This window comes from Herpailurus yagouaroundi, unplaced genomic scaffold, assembly GCF_014898765.1.
Source record: "Herpailurus yagouaroundi ecotype Mexico unplaced genomic scaffold, PumYag 203, whole genome shotgun sequence".
Taxonomy (NCBI): domain Eukaryota; kingdom Metazoa; phylum Chordata; class Mammalia; order Carnivora; family Felidae; genus Herpailurus; species Herpailurus yagouaroundi.
Window position 1 is genome coordinate 18,957,006 of NW_024412434.1, and position 14,989 is coordinate 18,971,994.

General features: G+C 39.8%; 1 protein-coding gene across 3 annotated transcripts in view; it reads right to left on the reverse strand.

The window, feature by feature from the left end:
* PTER (phosphotriesterase related) overlaps positions 1-14,989 on the reverse strand; it is a 70,267-nt gene that overhangs the window by 20,145 nt on the left and 35,133 nt on the right. For all 3 annotated transcript variants that reach the window (XM_040451321.1, XM_040451323.1, XM_040451322.1), the window contains exons 2-3: positions 13,850-14,320; positions 12,240-12,505 (exon numbers count right to left, since the gene is read on the reverse strand). In XM_040451321.1, the coding sequence (XP_040307255.1) occupies positions 12,240-12,505; positions 13,850-14,281 (698 nt within the window). In that variant the 5' untranslated portion in view covers positions 14,282-14,320. The remainder of the gene's footprint in view (positions 1-12,239; positions 12,506-13,849; positions 14,321-14,989) is intronic.

Below are 14,989 nucleotides of genomic sequence, written 5' to 3' on the forward strand. Positions count from 1 at the left end.
ATAGCAGTCTACATTAAGTTGATGGTTGCTTAAGTTTTAACCCATTTTTTTGTTCCTTTCCCTCTATCTCATGTTTTAGGGATATAGTATCATATTTTACATCCTTTTATTTTGTGAATCCCTTGACTGATTTTTACAGATGTACTTATTTGTACTGCTTTTATGTTTCTCACTTTTCCTACTTTTGCTTATGGTCTTTCTTTTCTACTCAAAGAGTCCCCTTTAACATTTCTTGTAGGGCTGGATTAGTGGTCATAAACTCCTTACCTTTTGTTTGTCTGAGAAACCCTTTATCTCTCCTTCTATTCTGAATAATAGCTTTGCTAGATAGAGTATTCTTAGCTGCAGATTTTTCTCCTGTCAGCACTTTGAATATATCATGCCACTCCTTTCTGGATTGCAAAGTTTCTGTTGAAAAAACTGCTGATAGCCTTATGGGGTTTCCCTTATACGTAACTGTCTTTTTTGTTGTTGCTTTTAAGATTTTTTTTTTATCAGTACTTTTTACCATTTCAATTACTATGTGTCTCAGTGTGGACTTCCTCGTGTTGATTTTGTGAGGCATTTTCTGTGCCTCCTAGACCAGGATATCTGTTTCCTTCCCTAGGTTGGGGAAGTTTTCAGCTATTATTTCTTCAAAAACACGTTCTGCCTCCTTTCCTCTCTCCTTCTTTTGGGACCCCTATTATGTAAATATTATTACGCTTGATGGAGTCACTGGGTTCCTAAATCTATTCTCATTTTGCAAAATTTTTTTCTCTTATCTGTTCATCTTGATTACTTTCCATTACGCTGTCTTCTAGGTCACTAATTCATTCCTCTGATTCCTGTAGCCTGCTGTTTATTCCAACTAGTATATATTTTTAAATTTTATTTATTGTGTTCTTCATCTCTGATTCATTCTCTTTTATCTCTTTGTTAAGGATCTCGCTGAGGTCCGCCACTCTTTTCTCAAGTCCAGCGAGTATCTTTATGATCATTACTTTAAATTCTCTATCAGGTATATTATTTATCTCCGTTTTGCTCAGATCTCTTGCTGTAGTGTTGTCCTGCCTTTTTCATTTGGAACATATTCCTCCATCTCTTCCTTTTGTTTCCCTCTCTGGATCTGTTTCTGTATCTTGGGAAAGTCAACTATATCCCCTGTCCTTGAAAGTAACGGCCTTTTGAAAGGGCTTATAGTGTCCCATGTTGCCCGGAACCTGGCGTTTCAGGAGGTGTCTCCTATATGTGTTGCACGTGTCCTGCTGTTGTGCCCTGGCTGCTCTCTCTCTCAGGTCAGCTGTCTGCAGAGGCTCTCTTTGCCTCTTGTGGGCAGTGTTTGGCCCCTGGCTGGCGTGAGGCATGCAGTTTTAACAAGGTGCACACCGGGAACCGTGGCTGCATGGACAGGGCACACGGTTTTAACAAAGTGTGGCTCGGGCTTCTGCAGGGCCTCCCTTCAGGCTGCTGCCCCTGCTGCCGCTGATGCCAGGACCAAGGCCCCACAACGTGTGCCGGTCAGGAGACATGGTGTTGGCAAGGCTTGCAATGCTCTTCTGGGGGAGGGGACCCCAGCACTGGGACTAAAGCAAGCAGGACTGGGAAGAGCGGATCCACTGAAGCACAGGTGGGCATGGCTTGGTGTAAGCGAGTGAGGTGGCCAATGGCAGTGTCACGCTTGTTCCCACAGGTGGTTGTGTGTTTATTCTGGGGGTCGGGGTGGGAATTGGAACCTGACAGCCCCTTTGTTCCTGAAGGGGTCTTCCTGGTGATCCCTGCCCCTCTGACGTGCTCTGAGATGGGTAAATAGCGCTCCCTTCCCATTTGCTCCAGGCATTTTTCAAACTGCCGCTTCCAGGCTCTATCTCCGCGGGCTGCTTGTTGTGCTGTCTCTTTAAGGACAAGGAGTCAGCTTCCTATCTTCCTTTGGTTGTCCCAGAACTGAGTCCTCTGATTTTTAAAATTCCAGGCTTTAAATCCCTCTGGTTGTAAGAACTTAACAAAAGTTGGCCCTTCTTGACTTCAAAGTCAAGTGTTGCAGAGATTTTTGTCTTCCCTGTACAGGCTCTCCCCGCCCTCCCCCACATCATCATAGTCTGTTTCTCTCCCCTCTCCACTCTGATGCCTCCCCATCCCCTCAGGACAGCGAGTCCCTTTTGTTCCACACCATGCCTCCATCCTTCATACCCTCTCTGATGTGGTCTCTTCTCTACCTTTAAGGGTAGAGTTCGTTCTCGTAGTCTTTTGGTCATTTTCTGGGTTATTTATGCTTCTGTATTATCGAGTTGTATTTGTGGGACCAGGCAAGCCTCCTACTGACTAAGGCAGATTCTTAATGTGTGATCTAAACATGGCCTGTGGTTAGCAAGTATAATTTGTTATTTCAATTAAATATTTCCCAGAAACTTTGGTTTCACACAAACTCAAAACCGTCCATTATTAGGGTGCATTCACATGAACACACTTGTTTATTCCGTATATGAATTTTAAAGATCACTTATCTTTTTGTGTTTTAAGGCATTACTTTTATAGCACAGTCTTTTCAATGTTAGAAAACCACTGGGAATGAAAAGCAATAGGAAAACAGTTCAGATTGTTATGTATTCATTGTATTCCCCATCACCTACATCTGAACGAGCATCTTCCTCCTGCCTGGTTCCACACCATGCAGAGATATTAAATGACATCATAGAAGGAATGACGTCACACTTTCAATATTATGACTTAAGGGTAGGCTTACGCAAAAGGAACAGATGGCTGCAAGAGAGAAAAACCCTTGTTTAAATTAGACTAACACCAGAAGTTGGCTCTGAATTGCGAAATGTAATTAAAACTTTATTTTAAAATACATTTCACAGTTTATATACCCTAGGAAGAGCTTTTTACCATATGAACTTTCCAGCTGCCACCTAGCACAAAAGAGGTTGCATTTTTCATGTAAGGTGGTCCACAGTTCAGGGAATGATGGTATTGAGAAAAGTAAAGATAAATCTCATAGACATGGCAATCCTATTTGTTAAAATGTCACATTTCATGGGAATGGTGTCAGAGTCATGAGAAATTACTTTAGAAAAAAAAAATTACTGGTAGAAGCTTTGGGTGGGTATAATGTGCTGGAGAGAATATCTGACCAATGCCTTCTTTGGCCCTGACGTGGGCTGATCTGCCCAAATGTCTGTAAAGAGTACGATTTGGGATACTCCACAAATACCAATTACCAGCATTACTTAATTGCATTTTATTTGGCATTACTCGTGTATATTAAGAAGTTCTACCATGGGGGAGGGGAAGGCAAAAAGAAAAAGAGAGGGAGAGAGCCAAACCATAAGAGACTCAGAAACTGAGAATAAACTGAGGGTTGACGTGGGGTGGGAGGGTGGGGAGGGTGGGTGATGGGCACTGAGGAGGGCACCTGTTGGGATGAGCCCTGGGTGTTGTATGGGGACTGATTTGACAATAAATTTCGTATTAAAAAAAAAAGAAGTTCTGCTACATTTCAATCTGTCAGACATTTGTCTGCACTTTGTTTTTTTCTTATTGAATAGGTCCTGCAATGAAAAGAAATCCATGGTAAACAATAACAGGGGAGGAATGCACGTAATGCATTAAGGGTTAGAAGTAGTTTTTCTTAACCCCCTTTGACAGATGAGAAGGACTTGAAGGCTTCAGTGACTTTCTCAAGACCAGGCAAATAAGTGCTGTTGTCAGAACTAGAAATTAAGCCACATGACGCCCGTACCCCGTTTCTCCATTGTCCCATGCATAGAATATAGAAGAAAATAGATACACACACACTGATGATGTGGTTACTTGCCGATACCCTCACACAATGGTAACCTGGTAGTGTTCGGTGTTTGTGTTTCTGTGTCAGTGAGTGCTCCCTACAAACCAGTGTAGACTTTGATATAAAATTCAGCCCCAACCATACAAGTTATATACATGTGGCCATAATGACATGCTTTCAAAGCATCTATTTTTTTTTCTTTTTTCTAGTTTTTCTTTCCTGTCATCTGCCACAGAGAGAGCAGAAGAAATATCAGAGGACATTAGTAAATTTTAAAAAGGGGTGTGTTATTAGTAAATATTTCCTTTTTAAAAAAACTGTCACTTGCTTGTCAGGCCTCTACTTTGTGGCCTGAACCGTTTCCTTCAATTTTTCACTCCATGGTAGGATCTGAGCCAATATGACTAAATAAGTTCTCTTTACTATAAATAATGTGCACAATGTATATACTATCCAATGTGTGTACTCATTCCTCTCGGGCATGCTCTACTTATGCACATAATGCATGCATATGCATAATGCTAATAATAAACTGTTAAGAAATACAGCATTGTACACGCAGGATTCTAAATGTTATAAACCATTTCATGTGCATAGCATTCCAATTGTTCTTTCTTTAAAATGCCGTACTATTTAAGTATATAAGGATGTTTTGCTCAATTTAAGTTTGCAAAACATTTGCCTGGAATTGTTTTTGAATGGTTTCACGTTAATTCACTAGGATTCCTAGGAATTAAAAGTGTACAGTTCCAAGAATCCCGGGTAATTTTTTTGTGGCTTTTCAAAGGCAACCTTAAGGTTAAAAGTCACCATAATTATAATTCAGTAATCATTTTTTTAATGTTTATTTATTATTATTGAGAGACAGAGAGAGAGACAGAGCATGAGCATGGGAGGGGCAGAGAGAGAGGGAGACACAGAATCCGAAGCAGACTCCAGGCTCTGAGCTGTCAGCACAGAGCCCGATGCGGGGCTCGAACTCACATACCACGAGACCGTGACCTGAGCCGAAGTCGGACGCTTAACCGACTGAGCCACCCAGGTGCCCCATAATTCAGTAATCGTTTTGAAGGCAGAGAATATGTTGTTCCCTGCTACTTTCCACTGTCTGGTACATGGTAATGAGGCGCTCAATAAATATTTGTTGAGTGAATGAATAAATGAATGGATGCAGTAATATTCTACCCTCTTACTTCATCTAATTAAGTGCATGAAAAAATATATCAAAATTGTAACCTATAAAGAGGTGAATCTGGCATGAATAATCAGAGGTACGAAGAATAAAATGTGTTATTAGCCCATTCCCTGAGCTCTCCCTTTTCTTTCAGAACCCTGGGGTCAAATTCTTCTACCTTCCACAGGGAGCAATTTTCAAAGAGAGAGGTGGGCTATTTTCCTGCACTTGATTATTATTGTGCCCCTAATCAAACTCTGGGCCCTGGATTTCCATCAAAGTTCTGTGGTTTGTTAGATAGATAACCAAGTAGAAAAATGATGGAGGCATAGCACCTGTCTTTTGCCCTCCCCGGGACTCAAACTTTAATCAGTAAATAGTTAGTACCCAAATGCCTTCCAGCCATATTGCTTTACCCAACTTTCACTGGTAATGAAAGAATTGTGTTGTCACAAAAATACCTACAGCTACTCTATAGTACATTAAGGATAAAATTTCCTTGGAGATGAATTGCAAAGAGACTATATCCATGGGGTATCCTCTTTAATCACATACACCAAATATTAGACCAGGGGCAGACACAGGGCTGTGATTACATGCCAACTGGAAATGTAGACAGAGTTTCAACAGGGAGTAAAATTATGCTAAATGATTAAAAGGCATAAAGCCTTTGTGGATTAACAACCCAAACAGGAACACTTAGGCGCTGGTGTTATTTTCCAATAACTGTTGACTTTGGGTGACTATAACTGTCAAGGACAGCCCCCTGCAATGTTCCCTAGGGCTAAATTCACAGCAGTCCATAGGCGCATCCACAGACCCATATTTCTTAAAGAGAACAGATGGTTAGGGGAGGGCCTAGACACCGAAGCAGATTTATCTTGTCAGGTTGTTATCTCCAGGTAAATGACCGTAAGCAGGTCACAAATGGTCACATGACAACAATGTGGTTCAGAGGTGTCCTGAGGTGTCTGCCATTCATTAACTCTTCCCTCTCAGGGTCCCAACTGCTCCTTTTGGATAGGTAGATAACAGTTTTGCTATTGTTGTTGTGTTGTGTTGTATTGTGTGTGTGTGTGTGTGTGTGTGTGTGTGTGTGCGTGTGTGTGTGTGTGTGTGTAAACATACATGTTAAGATAAAATGCCTTATGCATGAATGCTAGTGAAGATTTATATTCCTTCCAAATATTTCACTGCTTTAACGTGATTGTGTCCATGCTGGAATATTTTATTTTGTATTCTGAAATGATAGAAGTCTTACCTCTAAGGGGATAAATGCACCAATTTTACGCGTGGTCAAGGCTGAGCGCCAGTCCTGGGGGAGACCCCCGTGTTCTAAAAGCAGCCACAGGGCCGAGCCAGCACCTTTACTGGTTACCTGGCAATCAGAACAGCCGGTGGGTTCAGAACCGTCTCTTTTATGCCGAAAACGGCATGGTGGGAGAAAGGAATGATTCTGTGTTTTGTTCCGTTTTGTTTTCCTGGGAGGCCTTGTTTTCAGAATGCTCTTCTTTTTTTGTATGTTGTCTGTGCATTTTGTTGCAGGAAATACATGCTCTTTTGTGATTTGTCCCCATTATGAAAGCTGCCCTTTCAGTACAGATCAGATTGCGTGCACAGCCCAGCAGACCTCAGAGAGTCTGTGAAAGGCTGACCTAGTCAAACGTCAGCCTGGCAACTGTCTTGCTGTGAACACCCACATCAGAAAGCTAAAGTTGCCGGCATCTGCCTCCCTGATTATTTTTTTTTTTCTGTTACTTTATTCCGTTTGTTTTTCTAAATGCACTACTTTTTCTGAAGCCATTTTGCCCAGTTGCCTCTCACTGAAATGTTCCTACTTGTATGTATTTCAGGCACTGGAACCCTGCATAGTCCCTAATATAGGTACAGAATGGGTGGCTGTTTGAGAAATGCCCTCAGGATTTTCTAGGATGCTCTGAATCTGTCTGATGCCAGGCCAACCTCTCAGTTCCGTCCTGAGCTATTCTAGAGGGAGGCACTGGGATGGCAACCCCTGAAAATCAGATAATGTACCTTTGTTAGTTAAAAAAAAAAATATATATATATATATATATATATGTGTGTGTGTGTACATATATATGTTGTTTGATTTTATGAGCAAAATTATCCTACTGTCCTAGGAGTTAAGATTTATTTCACAATTTCCAACAAAAGCTAACTTTCTACTAGGGCCAAGCATAATTTTCTAACTTACCTACCTATCTAACTATAGAGAGAATTAGAAAGATTCTTCTTTACGAATCACCATAAGGCGGTTCAAATAGTATGGCGGACTAAATGTTCAGAGAAAGCCTCTCCAGCATAGTGCATGTAAAATACTGAATATAATGAAAGGGGGAAAATAATCATATTTTTAAATGCTTGATTAGGCTGGTGGGGAAGTAAAGGACTTTCTCATGGGGCAGAAACAACAAGGGAGCAAAGAAACTGAGAGGTAAGGGGAGACCTAGAGTGTTCATTTGCCTGGCAGGTGGGGGAGAGGGGTAGGTTAATGGACCAAAGGGAGACAGAGCCCAGCCTGGATAAGGCAGTAAATTGGAGAACACAGTTCCCATCAGTACATAAAGGGAGGGCTCCCTCACCCCAGACACTACCCATGTGGGCAGAATAGGTAAAAACCTGGTTCACAGAGGGAGTCTTTGGTGATATGCCTTTCTCAGTATTGTCTTCTGGTGAAAGGGAAGCAGAGTGAGAAAAAATGTCTCCAGTGAGAATCCATAACCGCAAGCCCACACTCACTGAGTTTAGGGGACAGAATTCATAGAAGCTGTGTGGTTCGAAACTCTCCAAGTCAAAAGTTTAAGCAGTCACACACATACAAAAAATACTGTATGACTTGAATGAGGTACCTGGAGTCATCAGATTCACAGAATGGTAGGTGCCATGGCCAGTGGGGAATAGAAGTGGGGAGTTGATGTTCAACGGGTACACAGTTTCAGTTTTGCAAGATGAAAAGAGTTCTGGAGATTGGTCGCACAACACCGTTGAACTTGATACCTCAAAATGGCTACAATGGTAAATTTTACGCTATGAGCATGTTGCCATAAATATTTTTTTTTATTGACAAAAACTGAGTCTAAAGTAGAACCACGTTGGCAGTGCCCCCTAACTGCCTATAAGAAACAAACAAAACAAACAAACAAATGGGGAAAAAAAAAACCTTCTAACCTAGGATTCATAATAATTTCCAAGGAATCCAAGCTCACAATAACATTTTTTTAATATGAGAAAATAACCTCACATGAATAAAAGCCAGGAGAACCAGCAAACTATAAAATCAGGCCTTAGAAATTAGACGTATTGATTACAAGGTAAATACGGTATGTTTAATATTTTGTTAATTTTTTTAATGTTTATTTTTATTTTTGAGAGAGACAGAGAAAGAATGCGAGTGGGTTAGGGGCAGAGAGAGAGGGAGACACAGAATCCGAAGCAGGCTCCAGTCTCCGAGCTGTCAGCACAGAGCCCGACGTGGGGCTCGAACTCACGAGCTGTGAGATCATGACCTGAGCTGAAGTCGGACACTCAGCTAACTGAGCCACCCAGGCGCCCCTGTATGTTTGATATTTTTTAAAGATTTAATTGTAAACATATTGAAGGAAAAAGAAATTATCAGAATTAACCAAGCAGATGTAAAAAGTAAACAAATAGAACTTACAGAATTTTTTTTTGAAAAGACTACGGTTTTAAGTTTTATGTTCTTATTTTTTTTAAGTTTATTTATTTATTTTGAGAGAGAGAGAGAGAGAGAACAAGCTGGGAAGGGGCAGAGAGAGGGAGAGACAGAATCCCAAGCGGGCTCTGCACTGACGGTGCAGAGCCTGATGCGGGGCTCGAACTCATGAATCGTGAGATCATGATCTGAGCCAAGATCAAGGGTGAGACCCTTAACCGAGTGAGCCACCCAGGTACCCCTATTCTTAATACTGTAAACCAAATTGATAGGCTAGGCAACCAGATTGATTTTGCTGGAGAGGGAAGTAGTAAATAGGAAGATAGAACTTTAAGAAAAATAGTTCAAATATGCAAATGGATGGAAATATGAAGGAGATGTTAAGAGACCTGCAGGACAGGTAATAAGATCCTACATGTATCAAATTGGGGTTTATGATGCAAATAACCAAGAAGATACAGATAGAGTGATATTCGAAGAGACAATGGCTAAAGTTTTCCAGAAACAATGAAAACTACATTTTCACATCCAGGAATCCCAAGCATACGCCATAAAAAGAATTTCACACTGAGATAGATCATAGTGCAAATACAGGCTACCAGAGACAGGTTAAAACCAGAAAGAACAAGGCACGTTACTGCAGAGGAAGCATAATTAGATTCAGCTGACTTACGGACGGCAGTACCATGTTTCAGTTGAAAACGGAATATCTTTAAAGGGCTTAGAAAAACTAACTTTTAATTAGAATTGTATATTTTAATTAATTATGATAAATTGCCTTTTCTATTTGATTACCTCTTATGAATGAAGGAATGAAGGCATTCTCAGATACCTATATGCTAAAGTTTTTATTACCCAAACAGATACACATCACAGGATCTCCAAATGATGTACCTTAGGAAATTCAAGGATAAAGACCTGAGACGTAAGAGTAAATGGTGAGCAAAGAAAATTGCCAGCAGAAAGACAATCTAAATCTACAGTGACCATCAATCTGTCTTATGATAGTAAAATCGTGTCTAATCACTGGGATTCGAAAAAGAAAATAGACACACATTCTGGAAAAAAAAAAAACAGTATAAAACTTAGATGGTAGATGATTGAAATTGAAGGGTTCTTGGGTCTTTGTCTTACCAGGAAGGTTGGTAAGAAATTTATTATATTTAAAATTTGATATGTTACATTTGATACATGTTACATTTCCTATCATAACCACTGATAGGATAGAAATAGTATATATACCTTCCAAAGTATTAAAGGGGAAAGATAAAATAAGGAGGTGAAAAAAATCAGTAAAAGACATCAAGAAAGAATGACATTAACTATGACAAAAAGAAAAGGTGGGGTAAACATTTTAGTAAACATGGTCAATGTATGTAAACTGAATTTTTCATATAAAAGAAGAGACTGGGTAAGATCCCAAACCCAGCCACATGCCCCTTATGTAAAACACATCTGAATTATAAAACTAATACAGAAAAATCAGTATAGTCGCACTAGCATCAGATAAAACAGCCTTTCAAACAAAAAGCGTTACTCAAATTACTAGAGATAAAGCAATTCAATATACATTGAAATACATTTCAATTCACCAGGAAGGTGAAAAAACTTGTGACAGCATAGCTTCAAAATACACACACACACACATAGCACACACGCACACACACACAATCAGAAGCTAAAAATCCACTGTAATAGATTTTAACATACTGCATTTTGTAATCAATCAGTTGGGCAGTCACAAAATCAGTAGGAATATACAATATTTGAACATAGTTAATTTAATAACTATGGTCTAATGGACCTATAGAGAGCATAATCGTAGCAGGATACAGATGTTTTCAAGAACCTAAGAAATATTTATGAAATTTAACATATATCTTGCTCGTTTGCATGACATACTTCACATTGTTTAATGAGTATTAAAGAATCATCTTTCTTGATTAGAGACATTACATACGTTCTGTATCATCCAAGGTAACATGATCAAATACATTATTTTAAATTCGCATGAACCTACCCTAGATCTCATGGCACATGGTAGAGTGCAGATTCAAAAGCAGGTGTCTCTGGGTCCAAAGAGTCTCTTCTTCATACTGTGGTGCACTATGTCTACGATGGGGGTCTAGAAGCATCCCTGTATTTTATCAGTATGACCAGAAGAGTTTGAAAATAGCCACGTATGTACTGTTCTTGATACTAACCCAGTTGCCAGGAAAATTGCCTTTACCTTGATGTTCTCAGTCTCTCCATTAATATTGGCTTCTCTATTCTGCCACAGCTATAACTCACTTTTCTCAGCACAGGCTTTTATAATATTTCTATTAAGTAGAAGCATTGTTTCAGTACATTCTGTAGGACTGTGAGTTTATTAAATAGCTGAATGCCAGGTGTGATTATGAGAATTTACCAGTCTGTTGATATGGCTTTATTCCGATATACAAGATAGAAGTAATTGTAATGTATTATTAGTCTCCTTTGTACTGTGTTAATTCCTTAATCAATTTAATTCGTTAATCAAAGGCTAATGTCTAGCCTTTGCAACACTGTCAGGCCTTTTCATAAAACAAACTGTGGTCAACACCTGTTCAGATAGTCATTTATTCTGCTTGCTCCTACACATCTAATATAATGTGTTGGGGGTTGAGTGGTGGACTCCAAAAAGATCCGTCCATGTTTTAACCCCTGCACCTCTGAAAATGATCCTCTTTGGGAAAAGAGTCTTTGCCATTATGATGAAGCGAAGGGTCTCGGGATGAGATCATTCCGGATTATCTGGGTAGACACTAAATCTAATGATGTGTCCTTCTAAGAAATAAAAGAGAAGACACAGACAGATAGGAGGAAGCCATGTGAAGAAAGAGGCAGAAACTGAAGTTATACGGCCGCAAGCCAAGAATGTCTGGAACAACCCGACAACAGAAGGAAGAAGGAAGGTAGGTTTCCCCCCCGAGGCTTTGAACAAGTACAGTCCCACCAGCACCTTCATCTCAGAGTCTGGCCCCCAGAACTGTGAGAAAGAAATTTCTGCATTTTAAGTCACCCAGTGTCTTCTAATTTGTGATAGCAGCTGTAGGAAACTAAGAATACTGCCAGACAAATCATTATACCTATTACTATCATGTTTTCTAATTGCATTTGCAAAATTCAGAGGATTCAAATGACCAGTCACAACAGCAAACTTGAATGTTTACATTTATGGTTTTCTTCTCAGGGTGAAACCATTCACTTTCCCTTCCTTCTATATATGCAGAGAAATTTATCCCCCAACTGACAAATACTGAGCATGTACAATTGGCACCTACTGTAATATCAGAGACAGCGTGCATAGAGACAGTTATTATGAAGAGTTGGGGAGGACTCAGTAAATTAAAAGGAATTATTTACACAAAATACCTAGGACACTAACAGACCCAGAGTCGGGACACAAAAATGGCAGCAACGACTTTTATTGGTGTCTATTGTAAAACATTATAAATACTATCATCCAGGTAGTTAGTGGTTTTCTCTAGGTGATTAGTATTTCATTAATCTGACGATACTATTTGTTTGATCATCCATAATCATGTGGTGCCTTGGGACTTATTTGGAGATAGTCTGCTTACCTATCAATGTGGGACATAACCGTTTTGGAGACGTCTGCACCTGCTTCTTGCAACACTCGGATAATCTGAAATGGTGCGCTTGGATTCCTTCCAGGATGAATAATAACAGGACAGCCGAGCTGAGCCTGAGCATGAGCTGTTGCCTGAAGAACCTTCTTCTCACTCTCTGACAGAGGCCAGGAGCAACCAATTTCTCCAATGACCCCACACTTGATGCTAGTTCCATCAGCTCCATGGAGAATTTCATTAATGAGGACATCAGTAAGCTAAGGAAGAGTGGGAAAGAAGATACTTTACAGATTGTGGAATTTATCAACCCACAGTCACCACAGTGTGGGAATGAAATTTAATCATTTCGTCGTTCGTGCTTTAAAAAATCTGCTTGACATCCATTCAGCGAATACTGGCCAATCACAAAGGCCAAGTCTCAAATTCCACAAGTTATTCTAAATCAAAGACTCAATAATATCTTACTGTGATTATTTCACAAGAAATTTGGGGCTTTAGAAAGCTATAGGGAAAAAGATGTGACTTCATGCAAGTACATTCAGATGAGAAAAAAAACAAACAAACTGTAATTTAACCTGAGGAACATCTAGAGCGTAAAAAGACTGCCCTTGAACATATGTCCACTGTATTAACTGATTCTTTAGTTCTCCCTTATTTATGCAGCCCTTGGTCCCATACAGCATAGGAAATTCACAGCACATGATATTAATATCACATTTTTTGGTTCATACGTATATTTACTACTAAGAGTGGTTGGAAGAATGTATGATAGCTGACTTCAGGATAGTCTTCAAATAATAGACATATAAAAAGGTAAAGGGCTGATTGGAAAATAATGCAAATAAAGCTTTGAAATATGAAGATTTTAATAATTGACTGATTCTTTCCAAACACTATGGGTGACATTCCTTGCCTATCAAGCAGATAATGGAAGACACGTACAAATGAATACAGTATGTATAAACACATTAAGTTACTATCACAGAAAGAGAGCACATGTATATGCAAAAAAGACTTGTGGTTAATTCTTTCTTTTTATCTCTGAAAGATTTACTTCCTTCTGCCCATTCTTGCCTCAGATCATATGATAACAAAAACAGGAATGGATTTTCTTCCACCACCCCTCCTGTTTTGTAAAAGAAGGAAACATATTCGCAAATGCGCCAAGTCTCTGCCTGCCAAGTTTCACCCTGCAGTGAATTTTTATTGCTGGTTATTATAAAATCCAACAAGAAAATCGAGGTTACATAACTGAAGTTTATAATGGAAAAATGAGGTTTACAAACAGACTGTGGCACCACCACTGAGCACAGACACAATACATACAAATCTAAGCGTTCACACTTTGGGTTTTCCAGTGACCAGTGGGTTAAGAGCTCCTTCCTTCACACTTTTTTTCTTCACGAAATGAAATGTTCCTAATTTGGGTCCCAACTGGCAGATGCCTTTGCTAGCTAGCAAACTTCTGTAGCATGCCCAGCTACCTCTGAGTCAGTGACATTCTCCAAATGTAGGTGACACACAGGGGTAATCCGACGTCTGGAGTTGTGGCTTTTCTGAGTTTACGTGCAAACATTGCTGAACAACTTGGGGCTTCTTACCTGTTCCACTGACATGGCTCTGGTGTCTGGAGAGTGAGTTGCGTCCACATAAAATCCAGCTCCAGATATGATATGGACGCCGGTCTCTTCGGCAAGCCACTTCAAAGTCTTCACGTCTCGGCTGATGCCAACAGTAGTGTTCTCGACCAAAGCCCCTCCACCGTTGGCTTTAAAATACAACAGTTCTTCCCTGATGGCTTCCGTCTCCTGATTCAGCTGAAGATTCTCCTTATGGGAATAAGGGTTCTTTTGAATCCAAAATAAATTTTTCATCATAATAGGTTCTTCGGAGGTAGCTTCGTAACGTGGAGGAGGTGGGTAGTAACAGCAGTCAAAGGTCATTGTCAAATGTTCGTGGGTCAGAGTGCGGCCCAGTTTGCCTGGCTCTACCAGGCCCAAAACAGTTTGGACTTTCCCACTTAAGGAGGACATTTCTGATGATACCAGGAGATGCTCTGAAAAGAGTGTTTTCTGGAAAAAAAAGAAAACCATAATCAGAAAATTTAACACACACATAAATTCTGTCCATAGGGGATGGGAGGCTGTGAATGTATACCCGTGTAAGAAAGAGAATCAATGAGACTAGAGATATGGTCCCATTTATCACCCTGCCAAAGCCAGAGTCAGTCTCTAGTAAATTGTGTAAGTTCACTGCAGCCTTAAGTGACATGCATGGTGTTAAATGTCCCCCGGCCACTTCCACTGGGACTCCTCTGCCTGATTTAATCCCATCCTCATCTACTGAAAATATTTCTTGGTGTTCAGCTCACATTTTCCTTTTGCTTAATTTCATCTCATTAGTCACAGGTACACACTCTTGGTCAATTCAACAGTAATCTCCATCTAAAAAAACTCATAACCAGTAAGTTTTATCCAAACCAGCCTTGTCTCCGAACTTTTTGTCATTTTTTTCAGATAAATTAAATATATACTGAGGCTACTGATCATCACTAGCCATTACTACTCATTCACTATCCACATGAATCTACTATCAGACTCCTGTTGATGGTCCATCACGTGCCAGAAATTGGAGATACAAATATACATAAGACAAAACTCTCTGACCTTGATGATTTCACAGACTCCCCACCACGGCCGCCAAAAAAAAAAAAAAAAAAAAAAAAAAAAAAAAAAAAAAAA